Source organism: Enhydra lutris, unplaced genomic scaffold (genome assembly GCF_002288905.1).
Source record: "Enhydra lutris kenyoni isolate GAN:26980312 unplaced genomic scaffold, ASM228890v2 scaffoldscaffold68, whole genome shotgun sequence".
NCBI lineage: Eukaryota > Metazoa > Chordata > Mammalia > Carnivora > Mustelidae > Enhydra > Enhydra lutris.
This window is the reverse complement of record NW_019154152.1, coordinates 6,583,636-6,609,119: the sequence shown is the minus strand read 5'-3', so window position 1 is coordinate 6,609,119 and position 25,484 is coordinate 6,583,636. Positions and strand designations below refer to the sequence as shown.

At 45.0% G+C, this 25,484-nt stretch overlaps 1 protein-coding gene across 1 annotated transcript; it reads left to right on the top strand.

Annotated features, from left to right (window-relative positions):
* Positions 1–24,390, top strand: LOC111159471 (olfactomedin like 1). Its single transcript, XM_022521978.1, has 3 exons — positions 1–439; positions 2,537–2,825; positions 22,603–24,390. Exons 1-3 carry the CDS (start codon positions 314–316, stop codon positions 23,391–23,393), a joined length of 1,206 nt encoding a protein of 401 aa, XP_022377686.1. The 5' UTR covers positions 1–313; the 3' UTR covers positions 23,394–24,390.
* The last annotated feature ends 1,094 nt before the right edge of the window (positions 24,391–25,484 follow it).

Below are 25,484 nucleotides of genomic sequence, written 5' to 3'. Positions count from 1 at the left end.
TTACAAGAGGGTGCAGCTACTAGCCTGGAGAGGACCAGTGTGTGACGGGTGATGGTAACAGATGGACCCAAGGAGCTCTCTACCCCAAGTCGACCTGCAAGGCCTGCAAGGACGGGCTTGCCAACAGCTGGACTTGATCACCGACTTCCAAAGTGAGATCACCCATCTGGGGGAATAACAAGCAGGCTTGGCTTTCAGGCTGTTTTTAGAGGATTTTCAAAGCAGTGGCTAGAAAGCAGGAGACCACCACCTGGATCCTTGGCTTTTTTTAGCACAACAGAGGAGATCCCACCCCTGGGCGATTTGCGGGACAATGATGGCCCTTCCTCGAGCCTCTGCTGTCCTGGTTCTGTTCCTGGCCGCTCTTCTGCCCCCAACCCGGCGTGCCCAGGACCCGGGCATGGTGCACTACATCTACCAGCGCTTTCAAGTCTTGGAGGTAGGTGGCATCTGTGCACCTGATCTGGGGTGCATGCCTGCCTGATAAGTCTCCTTATCTTAGCCCAGCTTCCCTAGCTACCGGGATGCAAGTTCCCCACATGGTCAATGCCAAATACATGGCCAGCTTCACCTGTGAGAGTTTTCATAGTCAAGTGGTTCAGAGCACCAACTCCAGAGTCTAGGCTCTACCACTCCCCAGCCCTGAGCAGGACTTCACTCCATTTATGGATTAATAAATTAATCCATACTTAGGACATTCCCTGGCATGGTGGTAAATGCCCAAAATGTTATTATTCAATAGTTCAACTTTTAAAATACAAAAATTAAAAATTTGGGGTCACTTTTTATTCATGTTCTACCATATCAGGGTTTGATAGTTTTCACTTTTCCTTTTTGTCTTTTTATGATAAAACATGAGGCCACCATAAAAAGTCATGATGTTGTACCAAGAAGCTACGTCTTCGCTTCTTTGCAGCACCACGCTTGGGTTCAGAAACGAGTAGGTTTCAGCCATGTCAGATAGAGAGAAATTGCTGGGATCCCTCCTCCAAGTGCCGCAGCTGGCGCTTCATTAAAATTTGTAAAAAACCAACATTTTTGCTACACAGACAGGCTCCCAGGGACAAATGTAACCCTCTGCCCAAGTTCTTGACATACTACTCCTGGTGATTGTCTCATATTTTAATTGCCTTCCTTTTATACAAGTTAAATTTTGATAAGTTATTTATCTTCTTCCAAAGATACTTTTTTCCCCCAAAGACACTCTTATCTCCAATGTTTATTCTCTATATTTTCTTTAATTTAATTTCTATAAATTCTGAAGTCCAAATTAGTTGATCATCTGGTTAAGTAAAATAACTTCAAAGAGCAGACTGAACGCATTTCCTAACGTTGCCCTGGCAACCAGCTGAGGCCTGGGGGCCTGGGAGGTGATGTTCCCAGGATGGTGGCTGCCTCACCTGTTGCCTCCTCAGACAGCTCCTCCCCAATGTGCCTCCTAGAAAGTGCCAGAATTATGTTCAACCGTGGTCCCTCTGCAGTTAACACCGACTTATCCTGAGATAAGCGCCGGCCAGATGCCTGCAGGTTTTCCTCGATACCTGAAAAGCTGGTGTTCAGACAAGGGTATAAAGTACAGACAAATACTTTGATGGCTATGAATGTGAATTTGAAAAGGATAGGGATATGGTTTGTATAGATTTCCCCATCCTGGTCAGGACCTGGTGGGGAAGTCAGGTCCCAGAGGGCAGTCACTGATGACCAATGTGGACACATACAAGCTGACACAGTCCTCACCCTGAGGGACTTGTGTCTCTGAGAGGTACTAAAGAAATAAGAGGATTGATTTAGGGAGTTTCTCTGCCTCTCTCTCTTTCTACCTTTCCCTCTCCCTTTTCCTTCACAGTGAACAGTATTCCATACTACTGTTTGGAGTTGCAATTTTTACAACTTTTGTGGAGAGCATTTTGATAGACTGCCAAATGAGCTTTAAGAATGTTCTGTTTGACCCAGCCACCCCATTTCTGGTCTCCATTCACTTTATTCTTTCTCTCAGTAAATATTTATGAATATTTGTGCTAAGCCCTGTGCCAGGTGCTGGGGATGGAGCTTACTTCTGGAGATCCACCCTAAGATAATAATCAGATAAGTACACAAAGACGTAAATACAAAGATTCTTTTCAGCATTGTTGAAAAGTCCATAAATGTCCGTCAAAAGGAGTCTAATAGAATAAATAGGACATCAATGCAATGGAATTCTGTATCATTAAAATTATTGTATAGCTATCTATTAATTAGTATTGAAATATGTTCACAGTGTATTAGCAAGTGAAAATATGTTACAAAGCATTATAGTAAAATCGCATTTTAAAATATATACTTATATATGTATGATGAAATGCATGGGAAAACTTTTAAAAACTGACACACTAACAAATCAGTGGTATTTTGAACTCAGGGATTATAGGTGATTTTTATTTTCCCCCTTACAATGATTTATAAATTAAAAATCTTTCTCAATGAATGATAGCTATTTATATTACTTGGCCAATTTAAATAATGAACAATAATTTGAGCATTTATTTTCTGACTGAAGCAAGGACTGGAAAAATGTACCCAAGCAATGAGGGCATACATTCAAGACTTCCAAGAGTTCTCGAAAAACATCTCCGCTATGCTGGGAAGATGCCAGACCTACACAAGTGAGTATAAGAGCGCAGTGACTAACCTGGCCCTGAGAGTCGAACGTGCGCAACGGGAGATCGACTACCTGGAGTATTTGCGAGAAGCTGACGTGTGCGTGGAATCAGAGGACAAAACCCTGGCGGAAAAGCTCATCCAAGAGGCGGAAGAAGAGAAGAAGATCCGGACTCTGCTGAATGCGAGTAAGAGAACTCTGTCTTTGATAGCTCTTCTAGGGACTCACACTCAGAGACACAGATGCAGCACAGATAGGGGTCTGGCAACTAGGAGAGAAAGAACCCGATGTATGGTTTTGGGTGCAGGTGCTAGGAGGGAAACCTTAGCAGGGAACAGGTGTCTGAAGGAAAAGTCACTCTCAGAGAGCAGCTTTTCATTTCACAGAGAGTTTCTGAAGGCCCCATAGAAGGTCAGAGCTTCAGTGTCAGAGGTCAGCCCAGGAAGGACATTTCCAGAGAGACCTTGGTTTGGAAGAGGTGTGTCGTCCCAGATCCTTCCAGAGAGGGTAGAAGTTTGGTGGATTCTCCCAGTGCCCTAGAAGTAGGGAGTGGCTGCAAATGTGCCCAGAAATAGTCTGAAATTTTAAATGGCATCAGCCAACCCTCAGAGCTGGGGACTGCAGTGAATTATTACTGTGTGTGTTGTCAGGATGGTGATATTTAGAAGATTTGTCCTAATTGGTGATCCCATTCAAATCACTTCCAGGCCATTAAGAATAATGGTTAGGAGCTTGAATTCTAATAACAAGTTCAAGTAAGAAAAACATAAATGAGAAAGGAAATTTCCTGTCCATTTTAATAAAACAATGAGGGAGACAATTCACCCAGCTCAGAGTCTGTATTCTGAAATGGTTTCATTGCAAATAGGAAAATTTTATTTATATGTTAATTATGTCTGCCCCAAATGCAAGAAACTCCATCGGGAAATAAGATAAAAGTTGAGTGCCCTTGTTGTGCTAAAGGTTTTGTAGATCTTCTCACTGTAATCCTGATAAGAACTCCATGGGTCATTATAAGAAGAAGGGTGTCCCTAAATGAGGTGACACTTGATCTGCATTTTGAACAAAGTGTTAAGAGAAGAATGAGCAGAGGGCACATGAGGTGCAGGCACAACCTACTGAAGGTGTATGAGTACGTAACCCTTAGCATGAAGATCTGCAGATATTTTGAGTGGAAGCTCTGTGGGGCAGGTACATTTGGAGAATAAGAAACAAGACTCAGGAGTTCAGCAGGACCCAAATAATGAGAGACCTTGCGTGCAAAGCAAAGGGGGTTGAATTTGACTGGAAAAACAATAAAGAACCACTAAACAATTTTTAGCATGGGCATGACATGAAGGAAGAAGGTGAGACTTGAGAAAGACCAGTTGGGGGGCCTACTATAATTTTGGGGACAAGTGATGGTGTCTGCATTAAGTGTCATTGAGATGGAGAAGGGCAGATGGATTTGAGAGCCACTGAGAGTTGGAAACCCCATGGCTTAATGACTGATAATTAAAAGTGAAAAGTGAGTGAGAAGGAGAAGTCCAGGATGTTTTCCAGATTTTTGGCTCAGGTCACTAGGTGGTTGTTCTCAAATATGTTGAGATAAGAAACCCAAGAGGAGTTTTGGAGCACTTACTACTCTACTATTTTTTTTTTTTCGAGAATACTTATTACTCTGAAATCTTCTAGTTTATTTATTTGCTCAGTGCTTATTTTCTGCCTCTCCATCTATAAGGTCAGCTCTATGAGAGCCTGGATTCTGCATTTTATGTTCAATGCTGTGTCCCAGTACCTAGAGTAGTGTCGATGGTCAGTGCATACTGGTCATTGAATAACTAGGTGAAGAAATAAATGAATAGATGGAGGGAGAGACTATCAACACAGACAGAGGTGTTATTAGGTTTTCATAGAAAAGAGAACATCTTAATGCTGAGGCAGAAGGGGCCTATCTGAAATATGAAACAGTTGACCAAGTTGGTTGAATGAGTAAATGATTCTTTTTGGCTCTGACATTGTCTTGAGATGAACCACCCGCTGAGAGGGAGCAGATGAGGGGTTAGCTGGGGTGAAGAAAGGAGGAAAAGGTGAGGGTGATCCAGCAGAGGATGAACAGAGGCTGCCTAAAAAACTGATGGGAGGAATTGAGTACCAATGTGGCCTGAGCTAGAATGTGCCTGAACTTTTATGCCAGGGGTCAGGCAGGACCCGAGTTCTGAATGGTGGTGCTAGGTTAGCTCCCTGAGCTGCTCCTGGTCTCTGGACTCGCTAAGCCCCTCAGGCTTGGGGTTGCCCCTTTCCATTCAGCTAGAGCTCAGCAGATGTCCCGATTCTGAACTTGCTACTCTTCCAACCCCTGTTCCTCCAACACTAGAGGCCTGAAATATTCCTTCTCCCAGCTCCGTGGTGAGTGAAAACTTTCAACTTTTCTGTGATTGCTCCTTCTATGCCTGTTGCCTCGGAGCCCTCGTTCGGTGATTCGTTGGTTTAAGATTCAACAAATACTCTTGGCCCCCTCCTACTGGATGGGCCATGTGCTACATGGTAGGGGTGGAAGGGTGAGCACATCGTGTCTGCACCCTGCCCTGGCTTTCTTATTGCTCCTCTTGCCTCTGATCTTGCCTGTTGTCTGCTGTCACACAGACCTCCCCACAATACAAAATTAATCATATTACTCCTCTGTGTAGAATTTTTTTTTCTGTTCCCCATTAATTATCAACACCAAAAATTCCATTCAAATCTCTTGGCCTTTTATATGGGAAAGGACCTTTATAAAGTGACCCAAGTTGATTTTCAGCTTCTTCTTCTCCCATAATTTACCCACATGCAGTTGCAATTTAAAAAGAAAAGAAAAGAAAAAATATATATATATAGTTCTTCTCACTTTCTCACTCCCCCTTTTTGACTGAAGAATGCTGTGAATTCTCAGTGAATCCCTCCTGCCAGGCAGATTGGCTTCTAGTGCTCCCAGAGTATGTCCCTAAATTCCCCGAGGGAGCATTCATCCTCTCAACCACACATATCTGTATGTATTTACTCCTCGACCAGACCGTGAACATATGGACATCTTCATTTCTGCATTCACAGAGTCTGGGTCAGCACAGCCCTTTGAGGAGGCTATAAAAATTGTCTATAGAGGAGATACTGATGGCAGAGTCTCCTAAGAGCTTAGTTTAGGGGAAGACAAACCTGTAAACAATCATAACCTTCTGATCAATTTAGATCTATTATTTTCAGAGGCTCTCTGCTCAAGGATAGATTTTTCTGTACTTTGTATACTGTGCCCATCCCCCACTTTTTCTTGTTTGCCATTTCTGTTAGTAATTAGACCTACCTTAGTGTTCTAATACCGAGTAACAAACTAGCACAGATTTAGAACTTAAAACAATGCATATTCGTTATCTCAGAGTATCTGTGGGTTGGGAGTCCAGCCAGGCACACCTCACCTGGACACTTTGTCCAAGGAGGACACAGTCAGGCATTAGCAGGGCTCCATCCTCACCTGGAGCTCAGGGTCCACTTCCAAGCTCACTGAGGTTGTTGCCAGAATTCACTTTCTCAGGTCATTAAGACCAAGATCCTCATCTTCTAGAGGCTGCCCATTTACGCTGGCAGCTCACAATGTGACTGTTGCTTCTTCAAGGCGAGAAGGAGAGTGTCTTTCTTTAGGAAGTACCCTGTCCCTCTTAAGAATTTGCATCTCACGTAAGTCAGGTCCACCCCTAATAACTTCCTTTTGGGTTAGCTCAAAATCAGCCGGCTTGAGACCTTAATTTTATCTGCAGAATCCCTTCACTTCTGTCTTGCAATGTCACCAAATCCTGGATGCTAGCCTGTCACAGTCACAGGCGTTGCTCGCTCTCAAGAGGACGGGATTATGTAGGGCAGGTACAGCAGGAGAGGGAATTTGGGAACTCTGCCTACCTCGTGCTCTCATGCTCTTGTCTGCTAGGCCCCACTGCTACTAATTGCCTGTACCAGTCTTCGTCCTACAAAGCTCCCATCTTCCTGTAGTCTATCTTGGCCAGTAGGGACTGAGCCAGCTACAGAGCTCCTACTATAATCCTTAAGACTCAAGTCAGCCCCCTTGTCTGGGCAAACACCTTGGGATTACAGGCCAAGGAGGGGTTGTCATGTCATAGGGTTTCCTTCATACATACGCACTGTCTTACAAAGAGAGTTTCTTTGGAAACCCTGGAGGGAGAGAATGGTGCAACTTCCTTGGGAGATTCGACCTTGTCTCAGGAGACTTCCAGAAAATTCTGACATCACTAAATGGGTTGCTTTTGGGGCACCTAGGTGGCTCAGTTGGTTAAATGTCCAACTCCTTATCTCTGCTCAGGTCTAGATCTCAGAGTTGTGAGTTCAAGCCCCACTGTTGGGCCCCACATTGGGCTCCACACTCAGCATGGAGGGTACTTAAAAAAAAAAAAAAAGATGGTTTGCATTTACTCCTGGAACATTTCTCAGTCAACTAGGAAGGGTCAGATACTGGGGATGGTAAAAAAAAAAATAGACCTGCTCTGAGCTGTTTTCAAGTCTTTAGCCTTTATTTAGAGACAATCCCCAAATGACATTCACATGAGAGCTGCAATCCCAGGGTTGTTCTGAGTTAGGTCAAATTCTTAAATCTTTTTAACTCTGACACACACACTTTCCTCCTCTCTCCCTTACCTCTGCATCTCTTTCTCTCTCTTTCTCTCTCTCTCACACACACACTCGATTTAGAATGCAGTGAGTGAATAGTACTGCTACACAATCTGACTTATATTTAAAAGTCATTCCAAATCTTTGGCACTCTGTTATTAGTAAAAAGAAATTTTACATTGCCTTTGGCAACTTATGGCAAGGCACGCTGCCTCAGACACCCAGATTGAGAATTTATCCAACTAACAGTTTTTCACAGATTCCACAAGGCTGTGTTCTTGGGTGGATAAGATTATTAACCTCTTTCTACTTGTAAATAGCTTACGAAGAAAAATTCTAAGGCAGTCAAAACAAGCCATTAGAGCAGATTTTATTTTATTTCCTGTTTCATTCCAGCTCCTTTTATTGCAAGGGAGCACATAAGTGACCTCAAGTAACCCTCTGTCTCGTGAGTTAAATAACTCCTATAGTTTGTTAGATCATCTTTCAAAAAGAAAGTCTGTTTGTTGCTGCACATTTAAATGCCTGTGGGATCCATTCAGGTGTTATAAATGTGCCTGCCCCATATTCAAAGCCATTAAAAGCAAAACAGAATAAAAAATAATACACCCACTGGAAGCCAAATAAAACATCTCTATGAGTCAACTCCCAAGGTCCACTGGTTTGTGACCAGTGGCACCAACATGAAGATGTGTATCCCTTATTTGCAGCAAAGGATTGAGAGTGTACACACAAGTGTAAGTGCAGAAGAGAGCGCATGAGTGTGTGTACACTGTGTGCCTGTGCATGTGCGTGCGCGCGCACACACACACACACACACACACACACACACACACACTGTAGCCAGAAGTTGCTGCATTCTGGGGCCAGCAATGCCAGAGGCGTGTGTAAAGCTTAGCCCGTCCTAGCTCCCGCAGAGTCCCAGAGGTCACTGTGCCAGTCCAGAAAGGCCTCCGTACACAGCACTTCTTCTGTTTACTTACGTGGAAGGCCTGCCGTCTAGGATACCTCCAGTCCCATCACTATGGATACTACTAGAAGGTCCCCAAGTTATTTTAGCTGATGGCTTTTGGCTTCAAGTTGAGTGAACACCCATTCCTTCTCTCTCTCACTCATTCATTTGTCCCCCGATTCAACAATTGTCTCCTGAATTCCAGGTCTGTGTTGGCATTGTTCGAGGCATTCGAGATGGAACATGGAATAGGGTGACATCCTTGTCCTCAAAAAGCTACAGCCAAGTGGGGAGCCCATCTAGACAAAGCCAGGGTCACAGCCAGAGTGACCAGTGCTCTCGAAGGAGCAGGAGCGGAGAGTGGCATTAAGTAACCAAGGGAGGCCAGGGCTGCTGTGCAGTGGTGAGGGAGGGACTGTGGTCAAAGCAACCCTCAAGCTGAGTTTTCATAATGGAAAAGAATGGATCAAATGGACAGAGGAGGAGAGGATGCTTCAGGCAAATGGAATGGCCTGTGGGAGCACGGGCCTAATGACGCCTCGTGTTCAGTCACGGAGAGCAGATGAAGGAACTGGACTGAGCTAAGCTCCTCTGTGCTGAGCCAGTGCCTGCAATTTTGCATTGCCCTTAGCAGCTTATGGCAAAGCACGGTGCCTCAGACACCCAGATTGAGAATTTATCTAACAGTTTTTCACAGATTCCGCAAGGCTGTGTTCTTGGGTGGCACTGGCTCAATCTATCCGAGGCTTCTCGGCTAACTGAGGCCAGAGCTGGGATGCACACTGGGGCGGGCTGCCTCAGACATAGGCTAGCCTCTCCCATCTTGCTGGGCACGATCGAGTGGCAAGCGTGGGTGCATCCGGACTCAGAGGGAGGTTGGGGAAGGTCATGCTGGCCACAGCACACAGAGCTGGCCAGCAGTAGTGGGGATGGGGGTGGGGGGGTAGGTGTGCAACAGAGTTCGGGGTAGGGGCCAGGGGTGCCATCTCCAGGACGGTCACAGTGGGAGCCCTCTGTGCTGAGACTCGGGGCCTGCAGCCAGGAGGCCCAGCTGTCTGTGGTCTTGGGGTGGGACACTTTGAGGACCGCATCCATCCCCTTGGTCTCTGTGTGATGATGATTCCCACTCACAGACTGCGTTAAATCATTCTTTATCACCCTGGCCAACAAGGGTCCATGTTCTTCCCCCACCTCCTTGGTTTTTAATTCCCTGCCTTTCCTTCATTTACTTTTAAAACTAAAACACTCCTCTGCATCCCCCAAGATTCTCTCAGTTAGTAGAGAAGTTCCACACACACACCTTCCTGGGCTAGAAACCTCAGAAGCATCTCTTTGGCCCTCATCTGACCAGTCCCCATATCCAGCAGATCCTTCCTTGTACACAACCCTCAAATCTCCTCTTTCTGTCTGCGCTGTTCTCTCATCGACTTCGGCCCTGATTCCTGCAGGAGCCACTCACCGAACTTCCTGCCACCAGGCTCTCCCCTTTCCAGGGCTCTGGCCTAGATTGCCCACCAGGGTTAGTTGACTAGAGTTACTACAGCATTGCCTTAGCAGCTTTGACAGAAACCTCAACTTATAGGATAAAGCAAACCCCACAAAATGGCATAAAGAAAGCCCTAGCTTTCTTTAGACCCCCAACCTAGCTTTCTTTGCTTTTTTTTTTTTTTTTTTAAGATTTTATTCATCCATTTGAGAGAGAGAGAGAGTGAGAGAAAACATGAGAGGGGAGAAGGTCGGAGGGAGAAGCCATCTCTCTCTGGAGGTGGGAGCCCGATGCAGGACTCGATCCTGGGACTCCAGGAACATGACCTGAGCCGAAGGCAGTTGATTAACCAACTGAGCCACTCAGGGGCCCCCTTTTTTTTTCTTTAAGATTTTATTTATTTATTTGACAGAGAAAGAGCATGAACAGGGGGAGGGGCAGTGGGAGAGGGAGAAGCAGACTCCCCACTGAGCAGGGGGCCCGATTCAGGACTCGATCCCAGGCCCCTGGGATCATGACCTGAGCCCAAGGCTGACACCTAAGCAACTGAGCCACCCAGGCGCTCCCCCGCCCCCCACCTAACCTAGCTTTCTTGAAATATTTTGTCATTCTCCACAAAAGTAACACCTGCTGATTAACTAAAAACTATGAATATCATCTGCACTATATTTACTCTATTTACCTCTATGTAATGGGAGATAACACGCCAACAGCTGAACACATGAACTTCGAGTGTTTCTCAGCCCCTTGTGTCACTGGGACCTGTCCCCGTCCACCCGCTGCTCTACGCCATGCCCGATGTGCTATTCAGAAAACAAAATACAGTTCACGTGCCCCTGCATTATTCATGCCATCTTCTCCAAGTCTCTCACAGTGCCTGGAACAGAGTGGAAATCAAAATTCTCTGACCCCGAGGAACAGTTTATTAGAAAGTAGAGGGAGCTATTCGCCAAAGATTGCATTAAGCCCTTTTGTCTGTTCCATTGTCCCCAGCCCATGACAACCCTGCCAGGCAGATACCATTACAGCTTCTTATCCGATGAAGAAACTGTGGTGCCCAGTGTTTCACACAACCCCATCTGCCTCCCACATGCCTGCTATGTTCAGGAGGGTGCTCCCTCAGCCCCAGACACACCAGATTCATCTTGGCCTCCATTTCTGCTCACCATGCCCTCACCCCCACTCGGTTTCCTGTTGCCACAATAATGCAGCATAGTGAACCCCTCAGTAACCTTGTGGGTTAAACCCATAATCATTGATTATTTCTCAGGAGTCTGCAAGGCAACAAGGCAGTTATGGGCTGGGCTGGGCTGCTCTCAGCTGGTTCCCCAGAGGCACATGGCCCAAGGGACTGGCTGAAGGTAGTCTCAGCTGGGATGGCTTGGATCTCCTCCAAGTGGTCCCTGCTCTTTCAGGAGACAGACTTAGGATTATTCCCATGAAGAAGGCAGACCTCTGAGAGAGAAGGCACAAGCACACTAAGGTCTGGTCACTTGTACTGAATTCTTGTGGCCAAAGCAAGTTCTAAGTCTGGCTCTAGGGCCCACCCTTCCACTAGGACCTTTGACAGCATCTCATAAGGCTTTTGGTCCTGATGCTCCTGGAAATAAGCATTAAACAAAATCCATTTTTACAGAGACAGATTTCTATACGGAAGCAGTAAATTGGGCATTAGTGTGACTGATGGTTTGGAGGCTGCCGCAAAGTTCAAGTTCAAGAAAGCAAGTCCTAGACTTTGAGACAGGCTGGTGAGAACAGGATAAAGTGAGATTTACTGCACAGGAAAAATGTGGGCACAATGTCAAAATGACTCTGTTTTCTAACCAGGCAAATGGGAGAATAGCAGGACCACACCTAGAAATTGAGAACGTTTCTATCCCTTTTAGTTTGGTAAGAATATTATTACAGGAAGAAAACAAACAAAAAACACTATGCAAAAACAAAACAAAAACCCATACACAGAGAAAAACTTTTAAATGAAAAATAAGTTCAGCTTTTAAATGAAAAATAAGTAAAAACAAAGAGTTCATAATTATAACCTTGGAATGCTTAAATGTTGCAACATTCTGATAATTGATTCAAAATGGAGCGGTTTGGTCAGACATTCCTCAGAACACTGCCCACTTCACTGCCTCCCTTCCCATGAGTATTGACCAGCCCGCATCCTCTGGGATAGTGTTCTTAAGCTTCTAGTTTTAGGAACGCTTTACATTTCTAGAAATTATTCAGGACCCCAAAGCATTTTTCTTGATGTAAGTTATATCTATCGATATTTACCATATTCATAATTAATATAGGAAAATTATAATACGTGCCAGATGCTGTTTTGGGACAAGACATACAGCAGTAAAACAACAACAACAACAAAACCAGACACCTTGTGGGGTGAACATTCTATTGAGGGGAGTCGAACAATAAATAGGTAACAGATAAATTTAAAATATGTCAGAGAGAGGATGATAAATCCTGTGGAAGGAAATCAGCTAAGGTGTGGTGATTCTGGCAGCTGGCCGGCACCCAAAGGAAACATGGGAAGGAGGTTGGCTGTGTCGGGTTCCAGCTACAGGCACCCTGTGGTTGGAGTCGGCCCGACTCATACTCCCAACTCACACATCTCCCACATGCGCTCCTGTGAAGTTCTTAACTTGATGCGGAGGAGCAGAGCCTTGCAAGCAACCAGCCACGTTATCAAATCTGTTTTTTTTCTCACAAGCTGCTGCTTATCGCCAACAAAGGGAAGCTGTCAGGGCACCATAGTGGGGACCATAGAAGACTTTGAGTTTAGTGCTGGGAACCTAGAAAGAGCTCTAAAGTAGATTTACTAAAGACTTCCGTACGACTCACCAAAGCCAAGCTATAGAGCACTTACTGTATTCCAGGCCCTTTTAAGGCCTGGATTCACGGTCCTGCCAAGCCAAACCCTCCCAAGGCTCACCGAGTGCCATTCCACACAAGCCAGGCTTCCTGCCTGCTTCCTGCCTGGCACACAGCTACCCAGGCTCTCAGGAGTATGCAGGGGCACCTTCCAATGTCTGCACCTACCTTTTGCTGTTTAAAATCTGATTTCTAAGCTGGCAGAGCGTGAGTTGGGATAGAAGTTGGAACACCAATACTGCATTCTCCGAATCAAATTGATTCTTGCATTTGTGGACAGTAAGCAGTAAGAGATTAGATGGGAAGGATACACATGGTGGGTCCTAGGCACTCTGGATAAAAACATAAATAAGACCCAGCCTCTGTCAGAAGTGTTTACAAGGAAACAGAATGAGTAAGCAGTTCTGATTCAGCAGGATAACTGCTCTGGAAGAGACCTGCATGGACTGCTTTGCACACACAGGAAGGAGAAACTGATTGCTCTGTAGGACCAGAGAATTTTGTTTTGAAGGAGGAGCAGATGTAGCCCAGGTTAGTGAAGGGGAGCGAAGGAAAAATATGGGCACACTCTAACACTTGGAAGAGGTCATGGCAGGTTGGTGACCGGTGACAAGCCAGGTGGGGTGGGGATGTGCCAGGAGGAGGTTAGATGAAGTTAGATGTTAGCTCAAGGTTAACTCAAGGTTAGATGAACCTTGAGTGCCGTGCTAAGATACTTGAAACTTATTCTGTGGGCAGAAAGTACGAAACAGCCCTAATTTCTACAACACATTAAGTCTGCCCTCCCAATTTCATTGTATTAGTGTGAAACTTTTATACTTAATTGCACCTCTGAGAGCTGCCATCTTGGTCATTCCAGAGCCTAGCATTGTACCTGTCACTTGATAGGTTGACTAAAGTTTATTAACATGAATACAATCCAGGTAGTTGAAAAAGTCAAGTTTAATAGCACAGAATTTCAAGAAGCAGTCAAAATACTCATGGTTTTACAGTTTTTGTTTTTATTGAATTCATCCCTCTTTTTCTCAAGCAAACCTGGGCTCCCTCTCTGTCATTCCATCACCCTCCTCCTTGAGGGCTCCCTCCATCTAACCAGTTACTAAGACCTGACCCCTCTTTTCCTGAGTATTTCTTCTTCTTTTTTTTTTTCTCCAAGATTTTATTTATTTATCCAACAGAGATCACAAGCAGGCAGAGAAGCAGGGAAGCAGGCTCCCTGCTGAGCAGATTCGGGCCTGATTCGGGGCTCGATCCCAGGACCCTGGGATCATGATCTGAACCAAAGGCAGAGGCTTTAGCCCACTGAGCCACGCAGGGGCCCCTGCCTGACTATTTCTTGAATCCATACACATTTTTCTTTTTTTTTTTTCCATACTCATTTTTCCATGTCCATCATTATTTGGATTGATCTGGATTGTACTTACAGACTCTCTACCTGTTTCCCAGGGGCCCCTTCTCTCCACCTCAACCCCAGTCCATTGTCCACCAACATCTGGATTAATGTTTCCAAAACATAACTAGAGGGCAGTTGAGTCACTCCCCTATAGAGGGGCAAGTCTCACCAGGTTTGGAGAGTTTTGCCCTTTAATAAGGGCAAAAGTATTTAAAAAATTCAAATAAGTGATATTTGTATATGAAGTCACCAGGAGGCCTTGGGCCAAATTCTATCCTCATTGCCAAATCCTATCCTGGTCTGCAGTTTTGCCTGAGGGAAAACAAGAGATTTGCATTCTTTGGTTTGCCAGTGGAACTTTGCTTGCCATTGTCTCTGTTAAATAATTTGCATCTTGACTGAACTCAAAGGTTTTAAATTTATTTTCTTTCTCAACCTTTTTCTCCTGCTAATTATCTCTCTCTCTCAGCACAGCAGGGAGTTCTATCGTAACTCAAACACAAGAAGTATTTTTCTCCAAAGTCCAAAAGAGGAATTTATAAAATTATAGACTCTCAGCCCTGAAGAAACTCTAGAGAACATCCAGCCTAAACCCCTCATTTTAGGGCTAAGGGCGGATTGACCGACAGACTTGTTGGGAGACACAGAGAGAACCAGAGACAGGGTTCAGACCATTCAGGTCTCTGACTCCCAGTCCCAGGTTTCCTCGGCAAAGGCAGAATAGCACAAGGGGAAATTCTGTGTGTCCATATTCTCGGAACTGTCTCTCCCTAATCAAAACCATCTATCAACACTCTTTTTTTGTTTTTTCTATTTCTCTAAGGATTTTGCATGTAGTAAGAGAGGAGTAGATGGAGAAAGGAGAATGGTTGTTTTAGTTTCTGCTGTATATTAAATGAACATTTTCTCACTCGTGAGACATTGTATGTGCCTTGTTCTTAGACTCAGTCCCCCTCTGTAGCTGGGCTGTAAGCTTGCTGACCCTCCTCCTAGAGGGATGGGCCTGTCCCTGGGGGCTGGCTGGAGGTTTCCTGCCCAGCCCTGCCTCCGGGTTCCCACTGAGCTCAGAGGACCCATAACTGGGTAACCTTCCAAGGAACTTGTCCAAGCCTTTTCTTTTCATTTGGAAAATGGAGATTAAAATATTCACCACTTAGGCATATTATAAGCACTTACTTCAAGTTGGTGTAAATAAAGTACTTCTCACCATGCCATGCATATTGTATGTATTTGTAGATATTTATTAACTTCTCAAGCCTTTGCGTTTGTTCTTTAATCAGAAACAGCTTCTGAGCTTCTCTCCTGGCCGATGGGCCCCTCCTCTTCCCCATTAGAGACACTGTTGAGCAGTTGCAGGCCTAACCCCTCCTTCCTGCAGCCTCTGCCCACTCCTGCCATGTGACAAGAACTTTGTGTCAGATTTTTTAATGAAATAATGGATTTGAAAGTCTCTTAAAAGCTTTAAAGTACTTTACAAATTATTATTTACTTAAGACAGGCCTGTGGTCAGAACTCGATGCACAGCCTAAGGAGGCTCTAGGAAAACATCTGTTTGAATGAAGCTATTTTCTTCATTAATTCAATAGATATTTATTGAACCCACAAAGCACTAAGTTAGGCAATCGGGTATAATAGTCAACATGAAGACAAAAGTCCCGCTTTTGTGGAGCTTACAGTCCAGTCCAGTGGGAAAGAAGGACAATAAGCAAGTAAATAAAACAGATGACAGAATTGCAGAATATGGACAGCAATCTCCAGGAAATGAGAAAGATTTTGTAGTAGACCATTTTAAATTTCGATGCGGTCGTCACAGGAAGCCCCTCGGGGAGATGACACTGAAACTGAGATTTGAAGGATGAGAGGAGCAGACTGTGGGAAGATCAGGGAAGAGAGCACCCAAGGCAGAAAGAATTGCAAATGCATGAGCCGTGAGGCAGAATTGAACTTGGCATGCTCCAAGAGTAGCAAGAAAGCCAGTGTGATCACAGCGCAGTGAGCAAGCTGGAGGAAGTGGAGGATGAAGTCCCATAGACAGGCAGCTGCCCTGTCCTGTAAGTACTTCAGGGCAGGATAGGAAGTTAGGATTTTATTCCAGGAGTGATAGGAGAACGGGTTTAGCAAGTCAGCCAAATAACCTATGTTTTTAAAATGATTAATTCTCCTGCTTTGTGGAGAGCATGTTGCTGGTAAGCAAGAGTAAAACCAGGGAGACAAAGTGGTCTAGGCAAGAGGGGAAGATTCAGGGAGCACAGGGATGAGTGGTGGGAAGAGGAGGAGAGAGACATGTTTGAGCATTTTAATTTAAGTATAACATAATTTAAAGGTTAGTTTTAATATCAGAACTTGCTGGTGGTGGAGAGATGGAGAGAAAGGAGTTAAAATGACTTCTAGCTGGATGCGTGGGTGGCTTAGTCTGTTAAGCATCTGCCTTCAGCTCAGGTCATGATCCCAGAGTCCTGGAATCAAGTCCCACATCCGGCCCTCTGCTCAGTGGGGAGCCTGCTTCTCCCTCTGCCCCTCCCCCTGCTTATGCATGCGTGTTCTCTCTCTCTCTCTCTCTCTCTCTCTCCCTGTCTCTCTCTCTGACAGATAAATAAATAAATCTTTAAAAAAAAAAAAAAAAAGACTTCCGGGGGTGCCTGGTGGCTTAGTCAGTTAAGCATCTGACTTCAGCTCAGGTCATGATCTCAGGGACTTGGGATTGAGTCCCATGTCAGGCTCTCTGCTCAGCAGGGAGCCTGCTTCTCCATCTCACTCTCTCTCTGTACTCTCCTCTCTCAAATAAATAAATAAAATAAAATCTTTAAAAAAAAAAAAAGAATGACTTCTAGGTAAGAAATGTGATTGATGGGTTTTGCTTAAAATGAGAAGAGTAGGGAGAAAGAATTTGGGGGATAAGAGCGAGAGTTCTGATTGGACAGGTCAAGTTTGAAGATATCCAGGTAGGCACACTGAGTAGGCCATTAGATAAGTGAATTTGGGACTAAGTAGACATCCAGGTAGGATGTCATTCCAGAGGCAAATTCCAAATTCATCATTAGTTAGAATTTATCTGTATGCAGAACCATCAGATAGACTGAGGTGGCTCAGAGAAGAGATGTGAGGACAAAGCACTTTCTCCTTGAGTGGGAGAGGAAAAGAACCCAAAATGGATGCCAAGAAAAAAATCCAGAGAGGTCGGAGGGCAAACAAGAGGAAGGGTGTTCCAGAATCTGGAGAAAAGGGTTTCAAGGGGAGGTAGTGATCGAGTAATCAAATTTTGCTGTGAAGTTGATTAGGATATCAGACTGAAAACTGACCCTTGGATTTGGCCAAATGGAGGTTGTGGGTGACCTTGACAAGAACTGATTCTGTGGAGTGGGCTGGGGAGTTTAGACCAGCAGAGGCCAGAAGCCCAATTAGAGCAGCTTAGGGCATAACTGGAGATGATGGAACTCCTCAACAGAGGAGTGTGGAAGAGAAAAACAGAGCCACACTGGAAAGTTCTGTTTGTTTACTGAGGGGAAAGATCTAGGAGGGCAGGAGAGACTATTGAAGTTAATTCCTTGAAGGTTATAGGAGAAGAGATCCACTGCAAAAATAAAGGGAGCAGGAGGGAAGGCAGAGAATACGGGTTCAGATGCAATTGGTTGTTAGATTCGGTGTTCAGAAAACTCATTCATTCATTTATTTAGTAAATATTGACCTACTATGTGCCAGGTGCTGTCTTAGGGGAAAGACATACAGCAGTGAATGAAACAAATGAGGAAAAACTCATGCTCTCATGACATTTACATTCCATTGAGGGGAATCAAGAGGTAAATATGTTAACAGATGCATTTATAATATGTCAGAGAGAAGTTAATAAGCACTATGGAGAAAAATGAACTAGCTGGAGAAGAGGGCTGCCATTTTTTATGGGGTGTTCAAAAAAGGCCTTAATGATGAGGGAGTATCTGAGAACAGGCCTAATGGAAGTGAGGGAGGAAGCCACGTACATATCTTGGAAAGATGGTTCCCAAGCAGAGGGATCAAAAAAAGTGACAAATTCTTGAGGCAGGAGTGTGTTCGGCACCACGTGAGGGATAGCAAGCCAGAGTGACTAAAGTGCAGCAGGTGGGAAGTACTGTAGGAGAGGAGACCTGAGAGGTGGTGCCGGGGCAGCTCACATGGTCTGGAAGGTAAAGACTTGAACTCTACTCTGAGTGAGATGGGAAGTCACTGGTGAGTTTTGAACAGACATGCGACATGATCTAACCGACATTGCTAAAAGCTTACACTGGCTGCTGTGGGGAAGGCAGGGGAGCTGAGGATGAAGTGTGGCCACCCTGAGGGAGGCAATTGCAGTAATGGAGGCAGGAAATGAGGCATTTCTTGGCTTGCTTCTATTCTCTCTGTGAAATACGGGGCAAGATCTTTATACAGGAGAGAGGACGGTATGATGGAGGTTTGAGGAGAGAAGAGAAGGTCTGATAATTGTGGATGATGACTTGATTAAGGGACTGTGATAGAATTGCTATCCAAACAGCTGGCAGTAACAAGCGTTTGCTACGATGCTTGTTTACTTCAAAACCTCTAGGGCGTCTCTGGCTCTGCCCCTCTCCTTCTCATGTCCGGTTTCTCTTCCTTCATCCTGCTTCATGTCCTCTGACTCTAGAGAGTCCCCAGTTATTCCAAGCACTTATGAAGAAGAAAATGACAACCCATGGGCTCATCCAGCTTCTGATACCAAAGCCTTTGCAGAGACCTGAGGGAAACCCGCAGAGCTCAGTGCTCCTGAAGTGTTACAGACCTGGTATCCCACCCCCACACACTCCAGCAGTCAACAAGAGAGGTCTATACTGTTCCCATACAGACCTCAGCAGGTTTTGAGGGATACCCATGGGGTTCCTCATGTTTCTAGTAAGCCACCCCTCCCCACCTCCATTGACACTGTTTACCTTACAACAGACTGTCTAATGGGGCAGTCCCCACAACAAGTTCACCATCAGAACTAGTGACCCACCTTTCCTGAAATGTCCAGTAGAACCAGTTTCATCCTGGCCCATATCCCTCTTTAACTTGGACACCATGAGAATTCCAAGACACCAGGGTCATCTGGAAGATAGTGTATTTTAGGGCTAGGTAGAAATGGCTTCTACCACTTCTGTCCATGTCCCAGTGGACAGAATACAGGTCAGCGGGTACAGCCTAACTACAAAGAAAGCTGTGAATATATAAGTGGGGAAGAGGAAGATGGAATGGCATTTGGTGAACACAGACACTGTCTCTGCCATAAACAGAGAAGAAATGAGTAGAAGGCATGCACGGAGATAGCAGTGACCCAAGGATCAAGGGAAACAAAATCTTCAAGAAAGAGGAATTGATCAATACTGTCATGCTGTGGGAAGATGAAGATATGAACATAAAGTTCGGAGTTTTCAGTTAGGAAGTCCTTGGTGATGCAATGAGGGGTAGTTTCTGTGAAGTTCCTATGAAGTGAAATATGGGAAGTGAAGTAGACCCAGAGAGCGTAGACCACTCTGGAGGAGAAACTACATAAAATGATAGAAGGAGTGAAGTAACTAGAGAGTGGTGCCTAATTGAGGGAGAATTTTTTTAAATATAGGCAAGGTGTTTATAAGCTAAGGAACTAGCAGTGGAGGAGGTATTAAAGATGACAGAAAGGTGGCGGTTCATCTAGGGAGTCAAGAAGGAGCCAGAAAAGGGTGAGATCAGAGCACAAGTGAATGTCTTAGTGCTGGACAGGAGGAACGATGTGACCTCTTCTAGATGTATAGTTGGGTAGCCAGGGTAGGAACAATTTAAGAAAAGTTTATAGTGAGGGGCAGGAAGTTCAGGGACGTCATGTCTAATGGTATTTATTTTTTCAAAGGAGTTAATCTGCCGTTAGTGAAGAAACTGATGGGGTAGTATGTGTGTATATGGTTGGGGGGTGGGGACAGATTGAAGATACCTGCTGTGGTAGATAGGGGTTAACCGTGGAGAGAGCGGTATGGTGCTTAGGGCTCAGCTGAGGTTGGAGAACACTTACGTGTAGTGGCATGTTTGTGAGGTTTTCTCCACACCACTGTCTGGGACAGAGCCAGATGTTTGAACTCATCCAGGACCAGGGGTTTTTGTAGAGCAGCTATGGTGGAATAACGAGGGGCTGAAGGGTGAGGGTCCTGGTGAGAGAGGTATTACGGGTGATAGGAAAGGAAGCTGAGAGCCTGGGAGAAAGCAGAGGTCAAGGGACAGGAGGGCATGAGGAAATGGAAGAGCAGAGTCCGTGAGAACAAAGAAGTGAGAAATAGAAGGGTAAGGAATTATTGCAGAGGGTAGCATAGTAGAGTTTTACATTTCTAATAGGGAACAGTTCCGGGGGGATGGGGGGGGCGGGGATCCAGAGTACAGAAGTTGGGGAGTGGTTGCTAGAGGAGCTTGAAAGCAATGTGCTGTGGAGTTGAAGAAGTTGAGGTGCTCAGGCCCTTGATGTGTATGGGGTAGTGTCCCAGAGAGCTCTCAGTGATTTCAGACTAGAAGGAGTTGATAGCATGAGATACAAAGAAGGGAGGGCTTTTGCATGAAGATAGAGGAGCTGGAGAAATGTAAACCCCCCCCCCCGCCACTTTTTTTTCCCCCACTTCATCTTCCTCCCCCATTTGAGACCCTTAAGATCCTGTTTGGATCATAGAAATACTGTCCTAATTGGTTTCCCTAATTTTGGTTTCTCTCCCATGTATCCAACATACACACAACTGCCAGCTTAATAAATCTTGACTGTGATTCACTCTTGCTCAAAAAACTCAGTAGCTCCCTCCCTGCCTATAGAATAAAATCCATATTCCTTAACCCCACCCTCAATGCTCCAGCACAGAGCTCGTTTCAATCCACTGCTTTGTTTTATGCATCTAGTTTGAGGTAAAAGCAAATATTTAGTTTATATTGGTTTCAGTGCTGCACTACTTTACTAACACAAGTCATGAATGTGCTTTTATGAATTGTGAAGAATGTTATACCCTGCCATTTCAGAATGGTACCTATTAAGGGTCAATGCCAATGTAGATTATCCGCTTCCTCAAATGACAGCACCATTCCCTGTCCTTTTGTAAAAAATCCACTTTAAACTTTCTATTGTAGTGAGTCGGGTACCTATAAAGCAAGAACCATTGCTAATTTATCATTGTACCTTGGCACTTTTGCACCCCAGCTCATAATACCTAGCTCAATATCTCGCCTTCTGTAGGTATCCAGTGTCTGCTGACTACATGCATGCATTCATGAATAAATTAATGAATGGATAAGTGGAGTTCTTATAATGTTCTAATAGAATTAAGGGCCAAAATCCTTCACTAGAAGGTGATCTCCTCAATGTTAGGGTTGATATTATATATATTTTTTTATCTTCAATACTTACTTAGCATGGTTCTGGGAGCATTGTAAGCTAAGTCCACAGTAGATAGCTGGTAAAATCTGAACAAATGGAATTGAATCAGGCAGCTTCACCCCTAAGTGATCACCACTGTGTCAACTCCAAGAAGGTGAACAGGGTCTCTGATCCAGCAAAGAGCTGTTTATATCCTGACTTGAATAAAACGTTGACTCTTATCATTGGACAGCAGCTCCCTTAACAGAAACACATTTATTCATTTAATTCTTTGATTCTTTAAACCATACCATAAGTTGTGATTGATCTGTGTGTGATAACTTTATTCTAGACACTGAAGGAAAAAAAGTAATCTGTGAGAACAGACACATGAAAAGATTCTCAACATCACTTATCAGGGAATTGCAAATCAAAACCACAAAGAGATATCACCTCATATCTGTCAGAATGGCACGTATCAAAAAGAAAGAAATAACAAGTGTTGGCAAGGATGTGGAATAAAAATGAAAGCCCATCTACTTACTATAAGTGGGAATGTAAATTATTGTAGCCACTGTGGAAAACAATAAGGAGGTTCCTAAAAAAATCCAAAATAGAACTACCCGATGATTAGTATTTCCACTACTGGGTATTTAATCCAAAGAAAACAACACTAAATTTTAAATGATACATGCATCCCTTTGTTAATTGCACCTTATTTACAACAGCCAAAACATAGGAGCAACTTCTGTGTCCATCAATAGACGAGTGGATAAGAAGATGTGGTGTATATGGAATGTTACTCTGTCATAGAGAATGCAGTCTTGCCATTTATGACAACGTGGACAGACCCGGAGGGTGTTATGCTAAGTGAAATAGGTTAGAGGAAGATGCTGTACGATTTTGCTTATATGTGGAACCTAAAAAAAAAAAAAAAAAAGAAAGGACAGAAAAAGACCCAAAAATACAGAGAACAAACTAGTTGTTGTTTTGGGGGAACAAAATGGGTGAAGGCAAGTGGGAGGGACAGGCTTCCAGTTACAAAATGAATGAATAGAGATAAAAGGCATGGTATAGGGAATATAGTCAATGGCATTGTTGTCGTGTTATATGGTGAAACACGGTAGCTACCATTGTGAGCAAGCATAACATAGCAGTTGAATCACTGTGTTGTACACGTGAAACTATTGTAACATTATATGTCAACTATGCTTCGATAAACAGGAAATACAAAAGTAATCTGTGAGAAAAGCAGACATCTCGTGTCCATAAAGTACCTCTCCTTTTTCTCCTGTTTGGCTAGGCTGTGACAACATGCTGATGGGCATAAAGTCTCTGAAAATAGTGAAGAAGACTATGGACACACACGGCTCTTGGATGAAAGATGCTGTCAGCAGTTCCCAAAAGGTTTATTTCCTAGTTGGATCCAGAAACAAAACTGTTTGGGAATTTGCAAACATGCGGGCATTCATGGAGGATAGCACCAAGCCAGCCCCACGGAAGCTAATCCTAACACATTCCTGGCAGGGAACGGGCCAAGTGATCCACAGAGGTTTTCTGTTTTTTCACAACCAAGGGACTCTCAATGAGATCATCAAATATAATCTGCAGAAGAGGACTGTGGAAGATCGAATGTTGCTCCCAGGAGGGGCAGGCCGAGCACTGGTCTACCAGCACTCCCCGTCGACATACATTGACCTGGCTGTGGACGAGCATGGGCTTTGGGCCATCCACTCGGGGCCAGGTGTCTATGGCCATTTGGTTCTCACAAAAATTGAACCTGGCACACTGGGAGTGGAACACTCATGGGACACTCCATGTAGGAGCCAGGATGCTGAAGCCTCCTTCCTTTTGTGTGGGGTTCTCTATGTGGTCTATAGCTCTGGCGGCCACGGCCCTCACCGCATCACCTGTGTCTATGATCCGCTGGGCACTGTCAGTGAGGACGATCTGCCCAAACTGTTCTTCCCCAGGCGGCCGAGAAGTCATTCCGTGATCCATTACAACCCCAGAGATAAGCAGCTCTATGCCTGGAATGATGGAAACCAGATCATTTACAAACTCCAGACAAAGAGAAAGCAGCTTCTGGAGTAATGCAGTACAGCAAGGAGGGAGAGCACTGAGGCTGTGGACACTGCTCTCTGGGACACGGAGGCCACAGCCCCTTTGCAGTACGGTATCCCTCTAATCGCATACAGGGATAGAGCCTAGAACTGGGCTTGTGTGTGCATCCTCCCCCCTGGATGTTATGGCCTGAGTTATCATCCAAGAGCATAGATGAGAGTCTGTCATTTGGAAATTTTCAACTTCCGTGACCCACCCAAACCTCCTGGCTCTCAAGGCCCTCCAAGTGCTGATCCAGCTTATGTCCAGACTTTCCCTTACCCCTACCTCCCCAGCCCCCTCCCCTGCCAACGATTAGAAACATAGCCCACTTCCTAATACTCCTGGCTCCATCCTGACCTTTCCTTATGCTCTTTCCCCTTTCTTAAATGCCTATTGGTATTCTTCCATTTTCTACCACCCAGTTAAAGTACAATTTCCTATGATGTTTACTATGTCCCCCAGCTCTGCCCCTTTACAAGCTGAAGAGATACAAGAGGAAAGTAAAACCGCTCACATTTGAATACCACTTGCCAGTTCCAAAGTGTTTGCTCCCATCTGCATCATTTAATTTTCATGCCACCCTGTGAGACGTGCAGAAGAGGTCTTTTATACTTGCCATTGTAGAGATGAGAGAAGTCTAGGTGAGCCATTCAGAGGAACACAGCCTCAGAATGAGAATAGGGCTTGAAAATACTGGGAATCCCATAGTCTTCCCATTGCCCAAGGGAGCATCACATGTGATGTTTGTTCACCCAGCCTTTTCTAAGCAATACACTCAGCGTCTCATCCTAAAAAATCATGGTCTGCCCCCTGCGGCCGGTTTTCATGTCTGCACAAGACGTTATGGAAAGCCCTTCCAAAGCTACTTCCTCCAGAAAACAAGCCTACAGCCTAAGGGTGAGGACCCCACCTGTAGCCTCATCTTGTCTTAACTTCCCCTCTGTCTCTTTACTTGCTGGAAACAATAAAACCAACACTAAGCAAATAAGCCTCATCAGGGGAGACTTGCGTGTGTGCCCTCAGCAGACAAGCTGGCAGGAAGCGCTCAGCTCCCCAGCACACCGAGACCTGGGGAAGGAAAGCTTCTGGAATCTGGATGGAAGCCAGGTCGTGGGCCAGTGACTCCCTGTCACAGCAGGCGTGCCAAGTGGCACGGGTGACAGAGGACAGCTGTACTGCTGCAGAGGGGCTTCTTTAAATCTTTCCCACGCGTTTGTCCACTTCAGCCCAGTGTGGGTCACCCGCGCGGGCTGTGGTGCCAGTCCGTGTCATGTGCCGAGGCCTCTGTCTTTCCAGGTTAGTCACATGAGAGGGCTTGTTTTGTGTGCTTGCAGCTGTTTTGCCAACTCTGCCAAGCTCAGGGTGGGACCACAGTCAATGAAGAGACGTTATCCCCCCAGAGCATTTGCGTAGAGCTTTGGCAGAATAGAATCCCTCACCCCGTGCTTGAAGCACAATTACCCACAGTTCTAGAAGCCCCGCAGCCCCCATCTGTTGTGGAAGGACGCAGGTATGGATACATAAACATGGCCATGGGGCCCACTCCAAGGGTTTACAGACATTGTCTACCCTGGGGGGTAAAATAACATGACCTATTTCACCCGTGTAAGGCATGTGGGCTGCCTCAGGGGGAGGGTTAAGTGGGATTCTTAGTGAGTGGAATTATGTGTGGGTCCCGCACTCAGAGTTCTTTATGGGCCCAGAGGAGGGTTGCCTTTTTTCTGTGATACACAGGGATTCGACAGTTCTGAAGAGTACCCTGCCTGCCACTAATGACCCACCCAGGTACTTTAAATTCCTGCAGCTAGAATCACATTTTCAAGTCAAGACATTGTCTCCCTGTTAATGGGCCACTTTTTTTCCGGGGATTCAGGGCAGGACAGCATGTGGGCCCACAAGCACCATTCCGGGCTTCTTTTTGGTGAACTGTTCAGCTCTGGGGTCTCTTGTCAGATCTTAGGATGAAAGTCCCTATGACCTATGACAGTGGTTCTTAAATTTGACTGCACATAAGAATCACCTGAGGAGCTTTTAAAGATCCTAATACCAGGCCATACTCCCAGAGGAGGTAGGACCGAG